At 46.0% G+C, this 20,189-nt stretch overlaps 1 protein-coding gene across 8 annotated transcripts in view; it reads right to left on the minus strand.

Annotated features, from left to right (window-relative positions):
• The window catches only part of PKP4 (plakophilin 4), a 272,376-nt gene that overhangs the window by 21,621 nt on the left and 230,566 nt on the right, over positions 1–20,189 (minus strand). For all 8 annotated transcript variants that reach the window (XM_075529701.1, XM_075529706.1, XM_075529705.1 and 5 more), the window contains 2 exons: positions 3,814–3,997; positions 650–767 (listed from right to left, as the gene is read on the minus strand). In XM_075529701.1, the coding sequence (XP_075385816.1) occupies positions 650–767; positions 3,814–3,997 (302 nt within the window). The remainder of the gene's footprint in view (positions 1–649; positions 768–3,813; positions 3,998–20,189) is intronic.

Below are 20,189 nucleotides of genomic sequence, written 5' to 3' on the forward strand. Positions count from 1 at the left end.
CATAGCCTTCCAGAAAGATATGCTGAAGTTCTAACCCCTCTCAACTGTGAAAAGTAATCTCGTTTTGGAATGGGATCTTGTTATCAGCCAAAATCAAGATGCCGGCAGTACAATGGTTAAATGCTTGTCTGAAAACCAAAAAGTCAGTGGTTTGAACTCACCACCCATTCTGAGAAGGAAAGTCTCGGCAGTCGGCTTCCATTAGAAAAGTTAGGGAAGCCCTATGGTACGATTTTACTGCCCGATAGGGTCACTATGAGGCGGAGTTGCTCTCGACAGCAATGAGCGTTTCCATTAACATGGGGTCAAATGAGAGCAGGGTGAGGGGCCCTAGTCCCATCCGAGTGGTACCTTTATGAAAGAGAAGGCTGGTCCTGGGGAGATGCATCTGCAAGCCAGGGGATACCTGGTCTACCAGAAATCGAGAGAGAAGAAAGAACTGTGCCCCATTGGCTTTTGGATAGAACATGGCCTTGCTAGCACCCCAAATTCAAACTTCTGGCTTGCAGAATGGAGATACAAATTCTGTTGTCAAAACTCACCCACTTGGTTGCACTTGGCTAGGGCAGGGGGCAAATAAATGCACCACACAAGGTGTAGCTCTGGGCCCCTGCTATCACGCCTCTCACAGGACCAGCCAAGCACTGACCTTGCTATCGTAATCAGACGTGTTCACACAGGTGTGGATCACGTACAACAGCGAGTCCACCAGGCCCTCACAGGATCGCATTTGCTTCCGGGCTTCCTCCCCCGCGGAGCTGAGGTTCCTAAATGGTGGAGACACACAGGAGCTGCTGAGGTGAACAGCTGACCTGCTGGCCACACTGCCTTACCTTGAAGATCTTAGACAACGGACAGCAGATGGCAGCCACCTGGATTTGGTTGGAGACGGCATCTTGGAAAGCTCATTGAACAGTCAACTCCACATTATGCACACACACGGAAGGGAACTGGGCACCACAGCACCGAACAACGTCCCAACCTTCTAATGCAATTATGTTGAGACCGGAGCTCTTTGTGCAAAAGTAGAAACCGACAGTGACTGCCCATGGAGTGGCTGAGGAAGAACCGAGCTACTTCTTAAGAGCAACTGAAAAGGGTCTGCCACAGAAGCTGCACTTGGTAAGTTCGACACTTGTTTGGCTCCCTTGTTGCACTGCACACGGCTTATATTTAGTCCCTAGGCCTCCTAAGGGGTTTTGTATGTCTTAAATGGTCATTACATGTTTCTCACTTATCACTTCTTGTATAAACATCTCAAGTTAGCCATGGACACTTGCTTCTGCTATAGTTTTTCTCATTTCTCCTCCAGAAATAATCAGCCCTGAAAACTGTCTTTGGTCTCAGTCATATTTGAATATTTTGTTTCCCTTTGCCATCATAAGTTATGACTGCGTTATAAGACTCTGTTGTATGCCCCCCAACAGGGGTGCCAGACTAACTCTGATGTCCGGAAACCAAGAATTTGAAAAATCTAGACCAGATCAGGGGGCTTGGAGTGACTTCTTCTTGCTGTCGAGTCAGTTCTGGCTCAAGGCTATGGCATGTGCGTAGAGCAGTGGTTCTCAGTCTTCCTCATGCTGTGACCCTGTCATACAGTTCCTCATGCGGTGGTGACCCCCAACCATAAATTATTTTTGTTGCTACTTCATAACTGTAATTTTGCTGTTGTTAAGAATCGGGTGACCCTGTGAAAGGGTCATTCGGCCTCCAAAGGGGTCGTGACCCAGAGGTTGAGAACCGCTGGTGCAAAGTAACACCGCACAGTAGGGTTCAGAAGCACACAGCCAGTCAAGTCCTCAGAGGTGCCCCTGGCTGGGTTTGAATCACTAACCTTAAGACTAGTAGTTAAGTACTTAATCACTATCAGAGGCTCCGCACCCTGGCGCTCTCTCCTGCTCTGCTGGCTCCTCCTGTGTCGGCAGCACTGACAGGTTCGCCTCTTCCTTTCCGACAGGGCTTCCCGGCTTTCCTTCCCTCTTGCTGCTGCAGTTCCTTTTGAGTCTCTTCCGTGTATGGGTTCTTCTGGGAGTGAGCCTGGTCCTGCTGGGCTCTCTGGTTGGCATCTTTGGATGCTCTTGGACTGTGCCTCCCAAATGTCCATTGTCAGCTTGGAATGCCACATCCGTTTAGCCAATGGCCTTCCAGGCATGACAACATTGCTATCTCATGAGACATACCTCAAAGCAGACATGGCCAAACAGCATGTTCCCCCCAATGCTGGACGCCATCAACCCCACTTTCAGAAACCCCCGGGATACAAAGGTTGAGGCGTTCTCCGTATTTTCTCCCTTTGTCTTAGCAGCCAAATCTGCCTGCTTCTCTTCAGTCTTTGTCATGGTTGCCATGACCGGGATCACGGTCTCTCCTGGTGACCACGCACCATCAAAAAACAGTCCCGTCTCTGCCCTCCTTAAAGCCCTGATGGCTTTCCACAATACTTGGAATAAAATACAAACTCCTTCCTCTGATTTCCAAAATCCTATATCAAGGTCATGCCCTCCTGGCCAGTAAGCTCTCCCTGCCCCAGATCTTTGACGCTGGTCACCCCTTTGGCAATTACCCCTTGACCTCCCACTACCACACATACAGCTCCTAGAGGCAACTGAGATCTGTGAGAGAATTCCCTGAATTCCGATTGCTGTTTTGTTTTCTCTATTTTCTGTCTTCCCCAACAGAACCTAATTCCTTCAGAGCAGGAGCCTAGTCAGTCCTCTTCACCAGTTTTTGCCCCGACAGACCTAGGGGGCTGCCTGGCACACAGTGGTAGTCAGCAAAAGTTCACAGTCCTGGCTCACTGGAGAAGTGCCTGAGGGTGATTCCCACCTTTGGGCTTTCCCTCAGGCCTGACAGGGGCCAGAGCCTGGTCGAGAGGATGCTGCGTCCCCCTGTATCAGTACGTGATGCGACACCCTCTGGGAGCAGACGTATGAGTTAGAAGATCTTGGCTTTTGCCATCCTGCTCTCATTTACCATAGACAGTGGAAGAGTGGTTTCAGGACAGCAGCACCAGCTGGAACGCCCTCCCCCGCTCAGTCTCTGCTGTAGAGATAGTGAGACATCTCCACTTATATGCTATGGGTTGTGCAATGAGTGCTGTCGTGTGTCACAGGTGTGTGTGTGTGCATGTGCTGCCAACTCCTTACACCTCCACAGTTGGCATTACTATCCTTGCGTTACAGATGGGGAAGCTGAGGCTCAGAGTTGGCAGTCAAGCCAGCTGGCTGGGGGCCCGACTCCACTCTGCCTGGGACGCCATGTCAAGTAGAAACGGAGTCAGCGATTATTAATGGCAAGCTAGAATCAACACCATGTGCAACATAAGGAGGCTTTCTAGATTTGAAATGCGAAAATGAACTGGGGCTCATTTTCATTAACTTGTAAAACTCAAACCAGTGGTCCCTTAAATGACATACCCATTTTTGTGCTCTTCAGAGGCAAAACGATGATAGCTGTCCCCCACTGAAGCAAAACCAGGCTGCGAACACATTACTAATGAGAAGGAGACACCCAGAAACATGGGTGAAAGCGGGAAATCCTGAAGCACCAGGATTTGGGCAGTAATCTCGGCTGGAAAGGCCTGAGTACCACAGAAGAACCATTTAACAGATAGCTTCCTTTAGGCCACAAGTCTATTCGCGTAAGATTTTCCGCACAGGATAACAGAGTGCAGTGGGCAGCATTTTGAAACAAACCCAGAATCTTCAATGCAAACCAAAGAAAGTTCTCTTAGAATGAATTTTATGATTCACCTATAATGACATTTAGCTTATAATCTTGAAGTCAACTGGAGAGCCTAAGTAAAGTGCACACCTCAGGCAGCCCGTCGTGTTCCGCAGGACCAGGGAGGTCTGGAACTTCATTTTATGGTCATCGTCACAAGAAGAGCCACTCCATCCCGAGTGCGGCACGATCACAGTGTTTGTTAGGGTGGAGAGGGCGTCACGGATGATTGCCATCTTCACAGAATCACAGGAGGATAAATTCCAAAGAACCCCTGAAACGATTTTCAAAAATCAAACTGTCATTTGGAGATCCCGGAGTTTGGAGAATACAAGAAACAAACACATGAGCCCAATCTAAAACTCATCTGTGACTTGCATTTGCAACCAGGTGGGGGGCGGCCCCCCGCTGGGTGCTGACCCAGCTTCCGGTGGTCATATGACGCCTTCCCAACATTGAGTTATACTGCCTCTGCTCAGCCAGGTGGAAGAGGATTGTGGCTTTGGCCAAGCAATTAAAACACCCCAAACCCTTTTCTTGCAAATTGATGAAGCTTTACAAAGCAGAGCATCCACTTTCCATTCAACGATTCATGCATTTTATTTCATCTCACAGATGTAATCCCCTTTATGTAGCACCGTCTACCCCACTTCCTCTGTTTCCTAGGTCCGTTCCTCCCCTTCCCAACGCTATGGAACTTCTGTCCCTGAGTAGATGCTGCCCCTTGTTGCAAAGGGTCATAAATAAGACATTCTGTGATTTTTGTAACCCGCTGTTCACTTCACTGTCCCACACAAGCATTTTCAGAATTTAATACTGGGAAAGAATGGTTCTTCCCTTGTCTTTTGAAGGACTGGTATGGTTTTCTTCATAATGGCTCCTTTTCTTTCATTTGCTACCAGGAAGCTCAGGCTAAAGTCGAATGCTATAGTACTTTATTGACACAGAATGATGCTTTATTTGCTTCCTCTTCTATATTTAGATAAGGAGTAGGCACTTCTTTTTGACTTTCAGAGTTTATTACCAGGTGCTTTGGAAGTGTAAGCTACTGATGCTCCCTTTTTGAAGGTATGGGTGAGACTAACAATCACTTAAAACTGACTCAGATCACAGTTTACCAGGATTGCTAGGCTAACAGACTTTAAATGTAAATTAAATTGAAAAACATTTTAGGGGTTTTCCATTTCTGGCCACACTGATGCATGTTAAGTTGTTCTAGCACATTTTCTAATAATTGCTGCTTGAGAAATTAGAGTGAAATTCAAGAGCACACCTTGTGTACTCTGGTGACGCCATTTCTCATCCATCCATTCTCCTGAGGGAGCGGGGAGGGCAGAGGGGAGGTGGCGCAGCTGCTCTCCTCTGGGCTGAAGTCCCTCACAGGCTGGCTCAGTGCTTTCTGAGCCACTGACACCCCGAGATGCTGTGGCTCTCAATGAGGCGGGAGCTGGCCGAATCTGCCCCCACCCACGGGAGTGTATCAGGCATGTGTGCATTCTGCATCACGGGTCCGGCAAAGATGGGCTACAGAACCGCTGCTGCAGCGTGAGGGAAATGACGGACGCAGCGTGAAAGCAGTCTTTTGGGGCCTCTAGAGGCCCGGAGAAGCTGGAGGGTCTTTGGTAAAGAAGGGAGGTATGAGAGAACCCCAGGATCTCCCCTCCACACCCTGTTTTTGTTTTTTTTTTTTTTTTTAAGGAAGGAGGAGTAAAAACAAAGCACAAGAACTGAAGATAGTTAAAAATGAAATTCGGAGTACAAATCGAGTGAAGATCATCTCTTCTCTGGCACTCTGCCCGGGCTTGTCCTTTCTGACCCATCATCAGTGAACAGTCAATAATGGCATAGGTGCGTGCGCTCTGTCCTGGACCTATGGGCGGGCTCCTGAGTTCTGCTCCACATCTGTGCCCACGTTCCTTTCCTCCCGCTGCTTTTAGCTTCTAGACCTCACAGATGGGGCTGCCTTGTTCCCTAAAGACTTACCAGTTCGCTGGGCCTTCCCTTGGCTCCCCTACAAGAGAAGCCTGTCAGGACTTAACTAATAGGTGGGGGCAGGTGGCGGGTGGGGGTTAGGCAGTCCACTACTAGAAGTACAGGTGCCACGTCATCTCTGAAAGCTTCTTCTACCCAACATAACAGACCTGTGTTCCTCTAGTTATCACACAGACAAGATCCTAGCAAGTCCATAGTATACGCTGTCATTGCTTAAGAAGTAAACAGACTGAGCCGTTTCTTCATGGAGTCTTACACAGTTGGCTACATGTTTTTATATATTGTTCTGGGCTTAAAGTTGTGCTCGCTGAACTCTGGGCTTCACTGGACTCCCTCGCATCTGTGGGAGGTGGCGCCAAGACCCCCATCCCACCCAGCCAGAGCAGCGCCACACAGATCTATTCTCAGTACTGAGCTTCAAGGGAAGCTCTCTTTGAAGAAAGGGTTTCATGTTGAAAAGATCATTGAAACCGTGGGCCTGGGGTGGGGAAGAACAGTAGAGGACTGATCATGGCAGGGATCAGGGAGCTAAGGATGAGAAATGATTCATTGGAGGTCTGTCCTGACCCAAATTGTGGAGGAAAGGAGAAGAGCCGGGAAAGCACGTGGGTAGGAGCATGGCAGGGTGGGTGACACAGGCAGACAATTGCGGCTGTGGAGAATGTGGCGTTTCCTGCTAACCAGGCCATCGACGCCCATCCCTCAGCACGTGTGGGGCCTGTCTGGGGGTGAGCCAGCACCGTGGTTGCAGCGGTCTTGAGGATGCAAGGGGCAATGGGTGTTTTCTACGCTCTTCTGCTGCCAACTTTAGAACATGTGATTCCTAATGCCTCGCAAGCAAACTCTCTCCTTGCCAAAGTGGTTCAAACTCCTCGCTTCACTAATCTCCACACACAGGGGAAAGCGGCAGATATTCATCAGCGCCCCCCTGCTTCACCGAATAAATGCAGCCCAGTAAAATCAAATGCAAGGCAGGTTTGTGTCAGGTAAAACCTTTCAGGTCATACACCCTTTATACAACATTAGATTCACTTCTACAGGAATTCCACAGCCCGAGTCACAAACACAGGGGAAGGATGTCTAAGACGAGGGTGGTCTAAAGCACAGCCAACCTGGATTCCACTCGGTGCTCCGAGTCCTGGCAAGTCAGTTTGCTTGTTGATTTTCCTCGTTACTTCCAGGATTTTTGTCCTGCTTTTTCTTCTTCTTCCCAGGAATTCAGGTCAGTGGAGCTATATATGGTACAGGTACAGGATGCACTACTGCTAGGTCTATTTATATGCGTTCGAACACAGTATACACATCCACAAATCAATATAAAAACAGCGACATCACCATGTACCAGGATTTTATTCTGGGACACGCATTGAGCTCTTTCGATCTTAAATCCACACTTACTGATTCCATAAGTTTGAAATTCTATTCATTTTTTTTACTATTCATTTTTTTAAAGGACGATGAGCACTGCTATTTCTAAGTTTAATCGGAATATAAATTTCCCTACGACAGTATATTGTGAGGCGTTGTTGGATCTCTTCCGACTCACAGCGACCCCTGTGCACAATGCAGCAGGGAGAGAGAGACACTGTCAGATCCTGTGCAGGCCTCCAATCACAGATGTCGCTTAGTCCTCTGTTTTAATAGCCATGCCAATCCCTCTTGTGGAGGGCCTTTCTCCGTTATATTGACTCTCATTTTACCAAGCACAACGTCTTTCTCCAGGGACTGGTCTCTACTGATGCCACATTCAAAGTACGTGAGCCCGAGGTAGCATCCTTGCTTCTAAGGAGCAATCTGGTTGTATTTCCTCCAAGATATATTTTGCATCAGTTCTTCTTTGGTCTTTCTTTTCGCATGCACTTCCAGCTTTTGCATGCACATGAGATGATCAAAGATGCCACGGTGTGGAGCAGGCATGTCTTCATCCTCAAAGTCACATCTTTGCTTTTAGTATTTTAAAGAGGTTTTTCACAACAAGAGGTTTGCCCAGTGCAAGCCATTGCTTTATTTCTTGACTCTTGATTCCCAGGATGTTGACTGTGGACCCAAGTAAAATGAAGTTCTTGCCAATTTCTATCTTTTCCCCCTTTTCTTGATGCTGCCAATCGGTCCAGTTGTGGGGACTGTTGGTTTCATGTTGAGGTACAGGCCATACTCACAGTTGTAGTCTGTGATCTTCATCAAGAAGTGCTTTAAGCTGCCTTTACTTTCAGTGAGCCAGGCTGTGCTATGTGCCCATTACTGGTTGTCCACGAGGCTCCCTCTAAACTTGCTATCACACTCTTCTTCACAGGCTCCATCTTCTTCGATTATTTGTTCAGCACACATACCAAAAGGATACAACCCTGATGCACACCCGTCTCAATTTAAAACCACAGTTTTCCTTGTTCTGTTACAAAGAGTGCTCATGACTTGGTCTAATGGACAGGAGCCACGTGAGCATAAGGAAGGGTTCGGCAATACGTTTTTCTTTGCCACGTTATCCACAATTTGTATGATCCAGAGTCGACCATCTCTGTATAGCTAACGACACTCAAATAAACCTTTTGCTGGTACTCTCCGCTTTCAGGTTCTCTTTTGAATCTGGTTAGACTTTCTGGCAGTTTCCTGTTAATGAATTTCTGCAACCATCTTAAAAAATTACCTTCAATAAAGTTGTATTGACATGCTAATGTTAATGATACGTCTCCACAATTTCCACATTCTGTTAGATGATCCTTCTTTGAATTGGCCATAGAAATGATGGATTTCTCCTTGTACATTGAACAGAGAGTGGTTTCCAAATTTCTTGGCACAGAAGAGAAAGTATTTCAAACATTCCATCTGGTTGTTGAAACATCTCAATTGATGTCCACTAGTTCCTGGAGCTTTACTTTTCACCAATTCTTCAGTGTAATCAGTTCTTGATCATATTGACTTTGGTAAATTCTTTCTAGTACAATGACTGTATATTCCTTCCGTTTCCTCTTACTGCTTGCTTCCTGCACAGATCAAGATTTTGCCCATCCAGTCCTTCAATAGTTCAACTTATGTCTTGAATTTTTTCTTCAATTCTTTCAGCTTGAGAAATTTTGAGTGTGTTCTCTCTTTTTGGTTTTCTGACTGCAGATCTTTGTACAATTCATGGCAATATTTAATTTCTTCTGTTAATTCATTCTTGACTTGCTCAGCCAAGAACAAGTCTCAGAATCTTTTCTGATCTCTATTTTGGTCTTTTCATTCCTGGATTTTAACTTATAGTTTATTTATAATGTCCTTGATGCCATCCCACAACTTATCAGGTTGTCAGTCTTTAGAGTTTGATGTGTCCAATCCATTCTTGAGAGGGTCTCTAAATTCACGTGAGATAGGCTCAAAGTTACACTTGACTCTCATGGACTTGTTTCCCTTTTCGTACTCTTAAACTTAAACTTGCATAGGAGCAACTGATGGTCTGTTCCATCATCAGCCACTAGCCATCTTCTAACTGCTGTTATTGAGCTTCTCCATCATCTCTTTACAGAGATACATAGATTATTTGATTCCTGTGTATTCCACTTGTTGAGGTCCATATGTGTAGTCATTGTCCATGTTGCTGAAAAAAAGCTATTTGCCATGACTAAGTTGATCGTATTACAAAATTCTATCATACAATCTCTGGCATTATTTCTGTCATGAGACAAACATACTCAAGTACAAATGCTCTTGCCATCATCCAGGACTTTATATGTTCTACTGCACATGTGTAGGACACACAACAGGTGCTCAAAAATATTCTTATTTTTGCTAATGAATCCTGTATTTAATTCCTGACCTCCCTTTTATTTCTGCCTAGTAGACTTAATTCTTAAGTGGTAATTTCTCAATGAGCCTTTTCTCAAACTGGGTGTTGAGAAGTATAAGAACTTAAGAACTGTAACTAGAAGAGACGGTTGGAAAACATAGACGACCTCAGAAGCTGGGTCACCACTCCTGCCTGTTCTTCACACTGAGAGCAGAAGGGGAAGTGGCACCCACTACCACCTGTAATGCTAGCTTCGCTACGGGAAATGGAGGAATCCTCTTTGCCTGTACCTCACAGAACCTAGAGCGAACAGTTTCACTAATACCCAAACAGCTCAACCCCAAACTGCAAACGAGAAAGAAACAATGTTGCAAAATTATAACATGTAATATCGTTTAAAAATATATGACCCTCAGGAGACCAGCTGACTATGCTATCTTTCGGTCCAGCGGGAAGACTTATTGATCCTACAACCACTCTACTGCAGAAGCTTAGGCTTTCATTTCTGCAACTCCAAAAAAAGCTCAGTTATTCTTGACCAGAAAAAAGAGACGGATTTCATTTTGGTTAGAGACAGAGCCTTGAAAGGGCAGCTTTATCACCCTTCGTGCTGTGTTTCATATTACCCTGCTAATCCTACACTTCCCCGTGTAACACAAAGAGCTGCAACATGTGGTATTTATGTAATTAACCATTTGGAACATCAAGGTAAATCTCAAGTTACTGATTTTTTTCTTCCCCACATTTTTAAGGTATTAATAAATACAAAGTCAAAATGCGCACTTCTGATCAACCAATATTGCACAAAAAGGTTTGATTAAATTTAAAAGCCTTAGTTTTGGGGCTGATTAACATGGCTTTTCGACTAAAAGTAAAAAGCATCATACTTAAGACCAGCTAATCAACTAAAAAGGGGGTGGGGAAAGGAAAAAATTAAAAAGGTAGCGAGGGTACAGGGCACTAGCCCACCCAAGGGGAGGTATTGTTTATATCTCCACAGGGAAAGAGGGACCAGACTTCAACCCAGTGCTCCAAGATATGAATGCAACATGCTGGCGCGGAGTAGGGAACCAGTGGAGAGGTCTGAGGGGCCATCCCAAATCCCAACTTCATGGATACCACCCCTCCCCCACAAGAATTTATTTCAGAGGACAGCACTGAATCTGCAGCTCCAAGAGAGGGACATGTCTCTGATCAGAGCACATGGGAGCAAATGAAGGGGGAGGAAGAGAGAGGAAGAGAGAGTAGAGCACATCCTGGCCCACCAGGCCTTGAGGGTGATATTCCTGCTCAGAGCAGCCAGTCCACAGAGAAGCCCAAATGGCCAGTCCGACTATGAGACAAGACATCCCTCACTGACCCATAGCCCTATAGGGGACAACAACACTGGAGACACAGTGTGGGAATTACGCCCGATCTAATCCCACACACCAAGGCAAATCACTAAGGGCGTGCAACAGAACAGCAAGGGGAGCAGAGCAATGAAGTCCCCAGGGAATACCAAAAATAGACTTTGGGGCTAGGGCATGGTGCCCCAACAAACTGGACTTGAAAACACTCCTAAAGGCCAACAAACAGTCCTTGAGCTAACTACAAGTTTTTCTTTCCTGTTGTTTATTTTGGTCATTGGTTTGTTGTTTTGTTTTATTGTATTGCTTGGCTTTGCTCTGTCTTATTCTTGTGTATGTTATTATTTCCACAGGTCTGTCTAAATAAGATAGGCTGGATGAACAACCTGGAGGAGAAAACACGAGACTGACAGTTCTGGGGAGACATTGGAGAGGGGGAGGTGGGGGGATAGGTACTGGTGTTAACAAACCCAGGGACAAGGGAACAACAAGTGATCCAAATCAGTGGTGAGGAGGGTGTAGGAGGCCTGGTAGGGCGTGATCCAGGGTATTATAACCATGGGGAATTACTAAAACCCAAATGAAGACTGAGCATGATAGTGGGGCAAGAGGAAAGTCAAAGGAAATAGATGAAAGAGCTAGGAGGCAAATAACATTTATAGGTCTAAATAAAAGCATGTACATATGTAAATATATTTATATATGAAGATGGGGAAATATATCTATGTGCATATATTTATAGGTTTAGTATTAAGGTAGAAGATGGACACTGGGTCTCCACTCAAGTACTCTCTCAATGCAAGAATACTTTATTCTATTAGATTGGCATTCTATGAAGCTCACCTTCCCGACACAATCGCTGAAGACAAAGCTGGTGAATAAGCAAATGTGGTGAAGAAAGCTGATGTTGCCCGGCTATCAAAAGATATAGCATCTGGGGTCTTAAAGGCTTGAAGATAAACAAGTGACCACCTAGCTCAGAAGCAACAAAGCCCACATGGAAGAAGCACACCAGCCTGTGTGATCATGAGGTGCCAAAGGGATCAGGTATCAGGCATCATCAGAACCCAAAATCCTATCATTGTGAATAAGGGGGAGTGCAGAGTGGAGACCCAAACCTCATCTGTAGGCAATTGGGCATCCCCTTAAAGAAGGGTCGCAGGGAGGAGACAAGCCAGGCAGGGTGCAATGTAGCAATGATGAAACTTACAACTTTCGGCTTGAAGATAAACAAGTGGCCATCTAGCTCAGTAGCAACAAAGCCCACATGGAAGAACACACCAGCCTGTGTGATCGGGTGGTCCTGAAGGGATCAGTTATCAGGCATCAAAGAACAAAAAATCATATCATTGTCTGCACACCTCCACGATACGATTGCTGAAGACAAAGGGGTGCATAAGCAAATGTGGCGAAGAAAGCTGATGGTGCCCGGCTATCGAAAGAGATAGTGTCTGGGGTCTTAAAGGCTTGAAGGTGAACAAGCAGCCATGTAGCTCAGAAAAAGTAAAGCCCACAGGGAAGAAGCACACCAGCCTGTGCAATCACGAGGTTCCAAAGGGACCAGGTATAAGGCATCATGCAAAAAATATATATATGTGTGTGTGTGTGTGTATATATATATATGCCATAGTGAATGAAGGGGGAAGTGCAGAGTGGAGACCCAAGGTCCATTTGTCGGCCACTGGAGATCCCCTCATAGAGGGGTTTAGGAGAGGAGATGGGTCAGTCAGAGTGCGATATAGTACCGATGAAGAACACAGCTTTCCCCCAGATCCTGGATGCTTCCTTCCCCCAACTACCATGATCCGAATTCTACCTTGCAGGACTGGATGGGGCAGAGGTTGTACACTGGTGCATATGGGAGCTGGAGGCACAGGGAATCCAGGGTGGATGATACCTTCAGGACCAGGGGTGTGAGGGGCGATGTTGGGAGAGTGGAGGGTGAGGAGGTTGGAAAAAGGGAACTGATTACAGGGATCCACATGTGACCTCCTCCCTGGGAGATGGACGGCAGGGAAGGGGTGGGAAGGGAGACTCCGGATAGGGCAAGATATGACAAAATAACAATCTATAAATTATCAAGGGCTCATGAGGGAGGGGGGTGTGGGGAGGGAGGGGAAAAAAAAGAGGACCTGATGCAAAGGGCTTAAGTGGAGAGCAAATGCTTTGAAAACGATTAGGGCAAAGAATGTACGGATGTGCTTTATACAATTGATGTATGTATATGTATGTATTGGGATAAGAGTTGTATAAGCCCCTAATAAAATATAAAAAAAAAAACACATACAACTTTACTCTAGTTCCTATCATGATTCTAATTCTACCGTAAAAATCTGGTTAGATCAAAGGATGTACACTGGTACAGATAGGAACTGGAAACACAGGGACTCCAGGGCGCATGACTCCTTCAGGACCAGTGGTGAGAGTGGTGATACAGTGGGTAGGGGGGCGGAGGGAGGGTGGGTTGGAAAGGGGGAACCAATTACAAGGATCTACATATAACCTCCTCCCTAGGGGATGGACAACAGAAAAGTGGGTGAAGGGAGACGTCAGAAAGTGCAAGATATGACAAAATAATAATTTGTAAATTATCAAGGGTTCATGAGGGAAGGGGGAGCAGGGAGGGAGGGAAAATATGAGGAGCTGATGCCAGGGGCATCAAATGTTTTGAGAATGAGGGCAATGAATGTACAAATGTGCGAGAAACCATTGATGTATGCATGAGTTGTGATAAGAGTTGTATGAGCCCCTAATAAAAGATTTAAAAAAAAAGACAAGCTAATAATACCTGCATGCTGTCCACCTTGCTAAGTCAGTAACAAAACAATGTTCTCTCCACTTATTATGAGCAGGGCTTCATTGAATGGTTCAGGAAGAACGCTCCTCGGGCAGTAAGTAATGAATAGAAAATGCACCAACTCCCAGAGGTAGGGAGACTGGCGAGGAAATGGAGAGCTTAAGGACTTGCATTCTCCCTCAACCTGATGAACCTCCAGCCCCGACAGCCTAATGCAAACTGTGCTTCAAACACATTCAGCAGCACACCCCGTCATCTCCTGGTTCCTCAAGAGAAAAGTTAAACCAAGTTTGGCCAAGGAAATTTGAAGCTTATTTAACTTAAAGCAATTAGTTTTTCGTTGCGAGGACCAAGAACATACAGATAAAAATTAATTTAGAAAATATTAGGGAATTTCATACATATTACTGAATCAAGCATTGCTTATTCTCTGCCACAGAAAAAAGTACATATAATTATAAGTAACCAATAATTACAATGAAATACTGCCATGAGAGATGAAAGTTCGTTTTCCCTACAAAGAATGAATAAAGTAATTAAAATACCATTTCACATAAATCCTAACTGCACAATTCTGAAAGAGCTCACTTTTTAAAGCTAGCTTTATAGCTTTTCTAATGGCCAACTGTTAATTTTATAGTCAAATTAGCAGCTGATCTTCCCGATTAATTAAATAATAGCAACTAAGCAGATAACATTTGGAAAATGTGATTTCTATGGCAGCAGATACAGCATAACCACACAATTGTTTTTCTTTCATGTTTATATAGCCTTCAATTTATGCTCCATTTCCCTCGTTTTCAAAACACAAGTGCTGTGGACAACACAAAGGGGGAAAAGATAGCTGGGAGATACAGCAGGAACGCCACCACTGAGCATGATGCCCTGCAGTTCCTTTTGTGAGTTAGCTTTATTCTCTGGGCCTGCCCTTGACCTTTTACCTCAGGCATGCCCGCTCAGAAGACATCCACAGGACAAATGGAAGGATGCAAGCTTTAGGGGAGTGAAGGGCATTGAGCAAGACAATCGACAATGGGTCCTGGCCCCAGAGTTTCCTGGTACAGAACAAGCATCAGGAGCAGTGAGTCATCATGACCACGCTCCAGCTCGCTGGGGTCAGGAGTCCTGCCGGGGTAGATGTGCTGATCCCTTCTTGGCACTTCTACAGGGATGGGTTTGCTGGAACAATGCTGGCGTCATGTCTGTCCACCAGGCATGCATTCTTCAGAAGAGGGTAGAGACTATTTTGAGTAAAAATAATTTGATGTCAAAACAAGCATGAAAATGTGTAGATTACATACAGGAGCCCAGGGAATGTGCGCACCTTGAAAAACCACATTTTGTTGACAGTGAACAGTGAGCCTTGCACTTGCTTCGAATTTACCCTTCCATTGTTATTGCCTAGTAAAAGTGTATTTCCGTTTCTTTTCTTTGAAGTCGTAAGGGTCTCCCCTCATCCTATGTGGAGATTTTAAAAAAGGAAGCTCCTTGGCTTTTGTGGTTGGGAAGATGCTAGGGCTAAACTTTTCTGCCACAAAATGGCCACTTGCATGCTACCACCGCCTCGCGCCTTCTGAGCGCACGGCACCCATGCTGGCACAGGCCAGGGTCATCTAACCCGGCACCGTCAGCCACACGTGGCTACGTCACCTGGAGGTGTGCCGTGGGTGTAAATATACACTGGTTTGCAAAGATGGGGTAAAAACATTCAAGCAAAGCCTAGCGATGCTTTTCTTGTCGATTATAAGGGGAAACGCTATTTTGGATATACTGGTTTAAATAATACATGTGGTTTCACTTGCCTTTTGAAAAATATGGGTACTAGAAATTTTAGAATCACGTATGCAGGTCATATCGTATTTCGATTGGACAACACTGGTGCAGACAATTGGTTCAATTTATGCCAGATTCTGAGAAAGAGTGGTAGGTGAGACCTTTGCTCTCAGGAGGCTTTTGCTGAGACAAAGTGTCTCCAGAGAGTCGGACGAGACATGATCCCGACTTCCATGTCCAGGGTGCTAGGTACTCTACGCACATCCTCACAATGACACCCAGAAGCGGGTGCTGTGTCTGACAGGGCAGTGAGACCTATGAGAAATAACGTGTCTGCGGTCACAGACAGACAGACAGACAGCTGGGGCTGCGAGCCCCCGGGGGCTGTGCACACCTGGAGCCTTCCCGAGGCCCGGCCCCCAGCTGCTGTCTTTGCCGTTGGGTGCATTCTGTGTCAGCAGCCTTCGGTGTGCACAGCAGGATTGCTCCCTAGAGCCGTGACCTTCCGGAGCACAGGGGCCTCTGCTGAGTTGCTTGCTCCACAAGGTGCTGGCCCAGGTAGCCCTCGAATCGTGGCCACCGCGTCTGAAGTACCCGAAGCAAGCCAGCTATGCAGTGGGGAGCGGCGAGCAAGGGGAGGCCCAGAGGCCGTCAGACAGGGCTCCCTCCAGCTGGTGAACTTCGTCCCCGGCAGAAAGACGTGGGTGATAGGTCTTCGGTGTCTTCAGAGAGTACGCGGGCCGGCTGGCTTTGCTGTGAATTCTTTTCAGAACAAAGGCGCAAGATCACATATTCCAGGAAAAGATCTATCAACTTCCAGAGAGCCCTTTGCAGAACCGCATTAGCATTTCAGTATCTGTTCCTCTATTCCAGGTAATTCTAAAACCTGGAGGATCGCTGGGAGGATGAATGACATAATTAGCCACCCAGTCCTACACTCCCTGGAAATGTGTCGCCACAGAAAATAAACAAGCTTACGGTTCACAAGTGCCGACTGAGACTCGCCGTAGAGCGCATACACATCAGCTCTTTTCCTTCACAAGTGTCGGTAAAAGGTTGCAGAAAAGGCAGTCCTCCTCAGAGAATGCTGATCCAATCGCCATGAAGAGGGCCGCGGGCAGCAGTGTGGGCAGTGGGCCAGTGACCACTGTTATTCAGGTGACTCCAACCTCCGACAGAAGTAAGCCATTGACACTATGATAGAGATTCACCGAGGCAAAGTCAATGGGGTTATATATTATGTCTTCACGGCTGGCTTTGACAGCTTCCAGGCTTTCCCTTAGCCATTTGTAACTGCACTGTCTTCAACCTCCTTGGCTGTTCCCAGCTGGGGCTTAAAGGCAGAAATGTCCAGCCTCACACACCGTGGACAATCAGCCAGAAGCAGGCACTGCAGAGGGTCGGAGGGACCTCAGTGGGGGTCACCTGGTCACCTGGGTGATGGAGTTCTCCATGTGTGGCCTCCTCAGTCTCCCACCTCACCTGCCTTGTTTTGCTTGGCCTTCAGGAGCAAGCACCTCAAAGCATGAGAGCAGGGTCCATTTACACTCTCTGCGCGTCCTGGCGAAATTCAGAGTAAAGCAGATTGCAGGCTGCCCGTTTACCTCTGGGGGGAGGGGCATTTGAAAATGGCATGCGCACCCCAGGTCCTGCCCCTGTTTCACATCCCCTGGTGGCCAAGGGACAAGAGAGAAGGAAGAACTCCACCTGCACACCAGGACACTGACCTCTAGATTCACCCAGTCAGCGCGCCGATGGCTAGTTCCTGACTAACAACCCGAGGGGCCCCTTCCAGACCAAAGTACAGTGACCGTCCGTGAACAATTGCTTCATTTAAAAGAAGCCTTCGGCTTATTAATCAATTAACCTTTTTTTGGGGGGGAGGGGGCATTTTAGTTTTCATGATCATTTTTATAACCTGGACTGTTCAGTGAGGGAGAAAGAGAGCCGAGTGAACAAGGCTGCCTGATGTCAGTGTTTTGTAAAGTGCTCCCAGTGATGAGCCTCTCTCTGGGCCGGAACTAGGCGAAGAGTTGCTAGATTTCTGAAACATTTTCCTGCTGGAGGGAGCAGTGGCCACAGGCTCGATTTCAATCTGCAAGGTGGGAATTCGACACCAGGGAGGAAGAGGGGGTTGTCAGGGAGGAAGATGGGGTTGTCTACTCCTGTAAGCAGTCAGTCTCAGAACCGCCCAGGCGCAGTCCGCCCCGGCCCTGTTCGGGTTGCGTGTGTCGGCACTGACTGGCGGGCAGTGAGCTCATTCAGGCTGCCCCTGGCAGGTCAAAGTCGGCTGGAGTATTTCCTCTCGTGAAGACACGGGGAGTCCAATAGGCTGAGGGTGTGCCTTCAAGCTTCTCCTGGAGTAATCTCTAACTCCAATTTTTGCCAGAAGGTTCTGTTGGTTTGCAAAACTTTGTCCTGGCCCCACCGCCCCTTCCATAGCACAGAGCTACCATTGTCTTGGCAATTTGATGTGTAATTGGAAGTATGGAACTAATGACTAGGCAGGGAATAGGCCTAATTTCATTTTCTGCATAGGATTCTGGAATCCACTGCTGGCATCCAAAAATTTCAAAATAAACAGTGTGGAAATATTTAACTTTGCCATATGGATGAATAATCACTTGCTAAACTGGAAGATGTGACTATCACGGTCATTTGAACACAGTCTAATATTCCTAGTTACTGTTTGATATTTCACACCAGTGTTAAGAGGGGGCAAAGAAGGGGGATGGTAGAAGGCAAGGCTCGGGATTCTTGGCACTATCTCCAATCTCTCTAACTTTAAAAATGATGTTTCCAGGATGCTCAACAACATGAACCTCATAGCTTCCAGCTTAGAAACACTAAGTCATTATCGTGAGCCAAGGAGTTCAACATAATTTTTTTGGTTTCAAGAGAGTCTGACATTCATCCCTAGTTTGTATTATAATCCAATTTGGGAATAGCTGTACTTTCTCCAGCTTCACAATAAAAGCAAAAAGTACCTTGGGAATGAACCAAACCAAACCAAAGGTCCTGCATATATCAGCTCTTAACAGAGAGGCTCATTAGGCTTCAGCCTGGACAATGCCCAGCACCACGAGGAAACCACAGGCATTGTGCTACTTACTGGAGGGCTGTTGTAATTAACAGTGACAGCCACCCCGTCTCGGGGATGCACACTTGGCAAAAGCTCGTTTTTTTTTTTTTTTAAGGTTGAAAATAAAGATGTGATCAATGCGGTCCCTGAACAGTTTTTGCACATAAAGCAAAGGTGAGCTATCTTTTCTAAAAAGAAGAGCTAAAATTTCTTCATCCATGTACACTTGAATTTGTCAAATTAAAACAAAAAGACTAGAAAATAAAGAATCTGGATTAATAACTGGGTTGAATTACATAATATGAAGACTAATCGAATATCTAGTTTCAAAGAAATAGTAATTTAAATTGTACAATATTTTGAGCACAATACACCTATTCCTCACTTATTGACGATTTCTTTATCCAACATTTTGCATTTCAGACAATAGTTAAAAATCTACTATTCGACGACTGTGCGCATTAACGATCTATTCCTGGCAGCAACAGAGGCCAAGGTATGAAGCGAGAGTAACGCTGGTTGGGATGGCAATCGTCCACTTTGTGGTCTGATGTGTTCACCTTCCACTTTCACATAACACTGCTTTTGCATAACTGACCTTGTCTTTGAAATCTGCCTTGATAAGTGAACAGTCTGTGAAGTGCATGTATTTTTAAGATTTCATGATCTTAAGTTGACTGCAATCTTCACTGAAGACCTCGAAGAGAAACCTACAAATGACATGCACTGCGCAAGCCTGGTGAAGTTCATGGGCTTCGTGGTCAGGGACTGACGGACATCTGAACTTTGGAGGGCTGTGTGTTTTCAATGGGTTGACTGGAGATGGGCAGGTGGGAGAGAAAGATGGTGGAGGACCCCCTGCTGTCTGTGCTTCTGTAAAGAGAGTTGGGCCTGGGTAAGCTTTCCTGGCTAGCAGGGGTTCAGGAAGGTAGTAGATCTAGGGTTGCTTCTTGTTGCTTTCTGGAGCACCCACTGCTAAGCCTTAATCCCACAGAGCAATGGGGTCTCTTTTTCTCTGGGTTCAAACATTTGATGGGACTAATTTTCGTAACAATTCAATATTAAGATTGCTGACTGCTTAAAAATGAGTGTTGAGGTCTCTTCTAACCCTGAGACTCTATAACTTAAAAGTCAGTTTGCAAATCTAACGTGAGGTAAGGTTAACCGAAGAACAGCTCAAGGAGCTCTTGATATTTTCATTCTTTATATCAGCGATCATTCATTCTTAAAATATTATGAACACCAATAACATTAACTTTTTGGACTGAGAACATTTTAATACACAATTTTGGGGTCTTTCCACATTTTAAGAGCTCTGGTAGTATAGTGGCTGTAGTGGCTACTTGGGCTGTGACCCGTGCGGTCAGCAGTTCGAAACCAGCAGCATCTCCGCAGGAGAGGACTTGGCTTTCTACTCCCATAAGCAGTTACAGTCTTGGAAACTCACAGGGGATTGTTATGAGTCAGCACTGACTCAATGGCAGTGAGTCTGGAGAGCCAGAGTCCCTACATCTTGGCTGATGAACACATACATACATACAACATATGCATACAGAAGCAACTCTGCTAGATCTATATTACGAATTGGTTCCATGCTAGCTAGATGATGCTGAGATACCAATCAAACTCACACCAACACAGACTTTCAGATCTGGACACTGATTTCGGCAGCCCTCTGAGCCATCTCTTTAACACAAGGTGAGTGACGTG

Source organism: Tenrec ecaudatus, chromosome 13 (genome assembly GCF_050624435.1).
Source record: "Tenrec ecaudatus isolate mTenEca1 chromosome 13, mTenEca1.hap1, whole genome shotgun sequence".
NCBI classification, from domain to species: domain Eukaryota; kingdom Metazoa; phylum Chordata; class Mammalia; order Afrosoricida; family Tenrecidae; genus Tenrec; species Tenrec ecaudatus.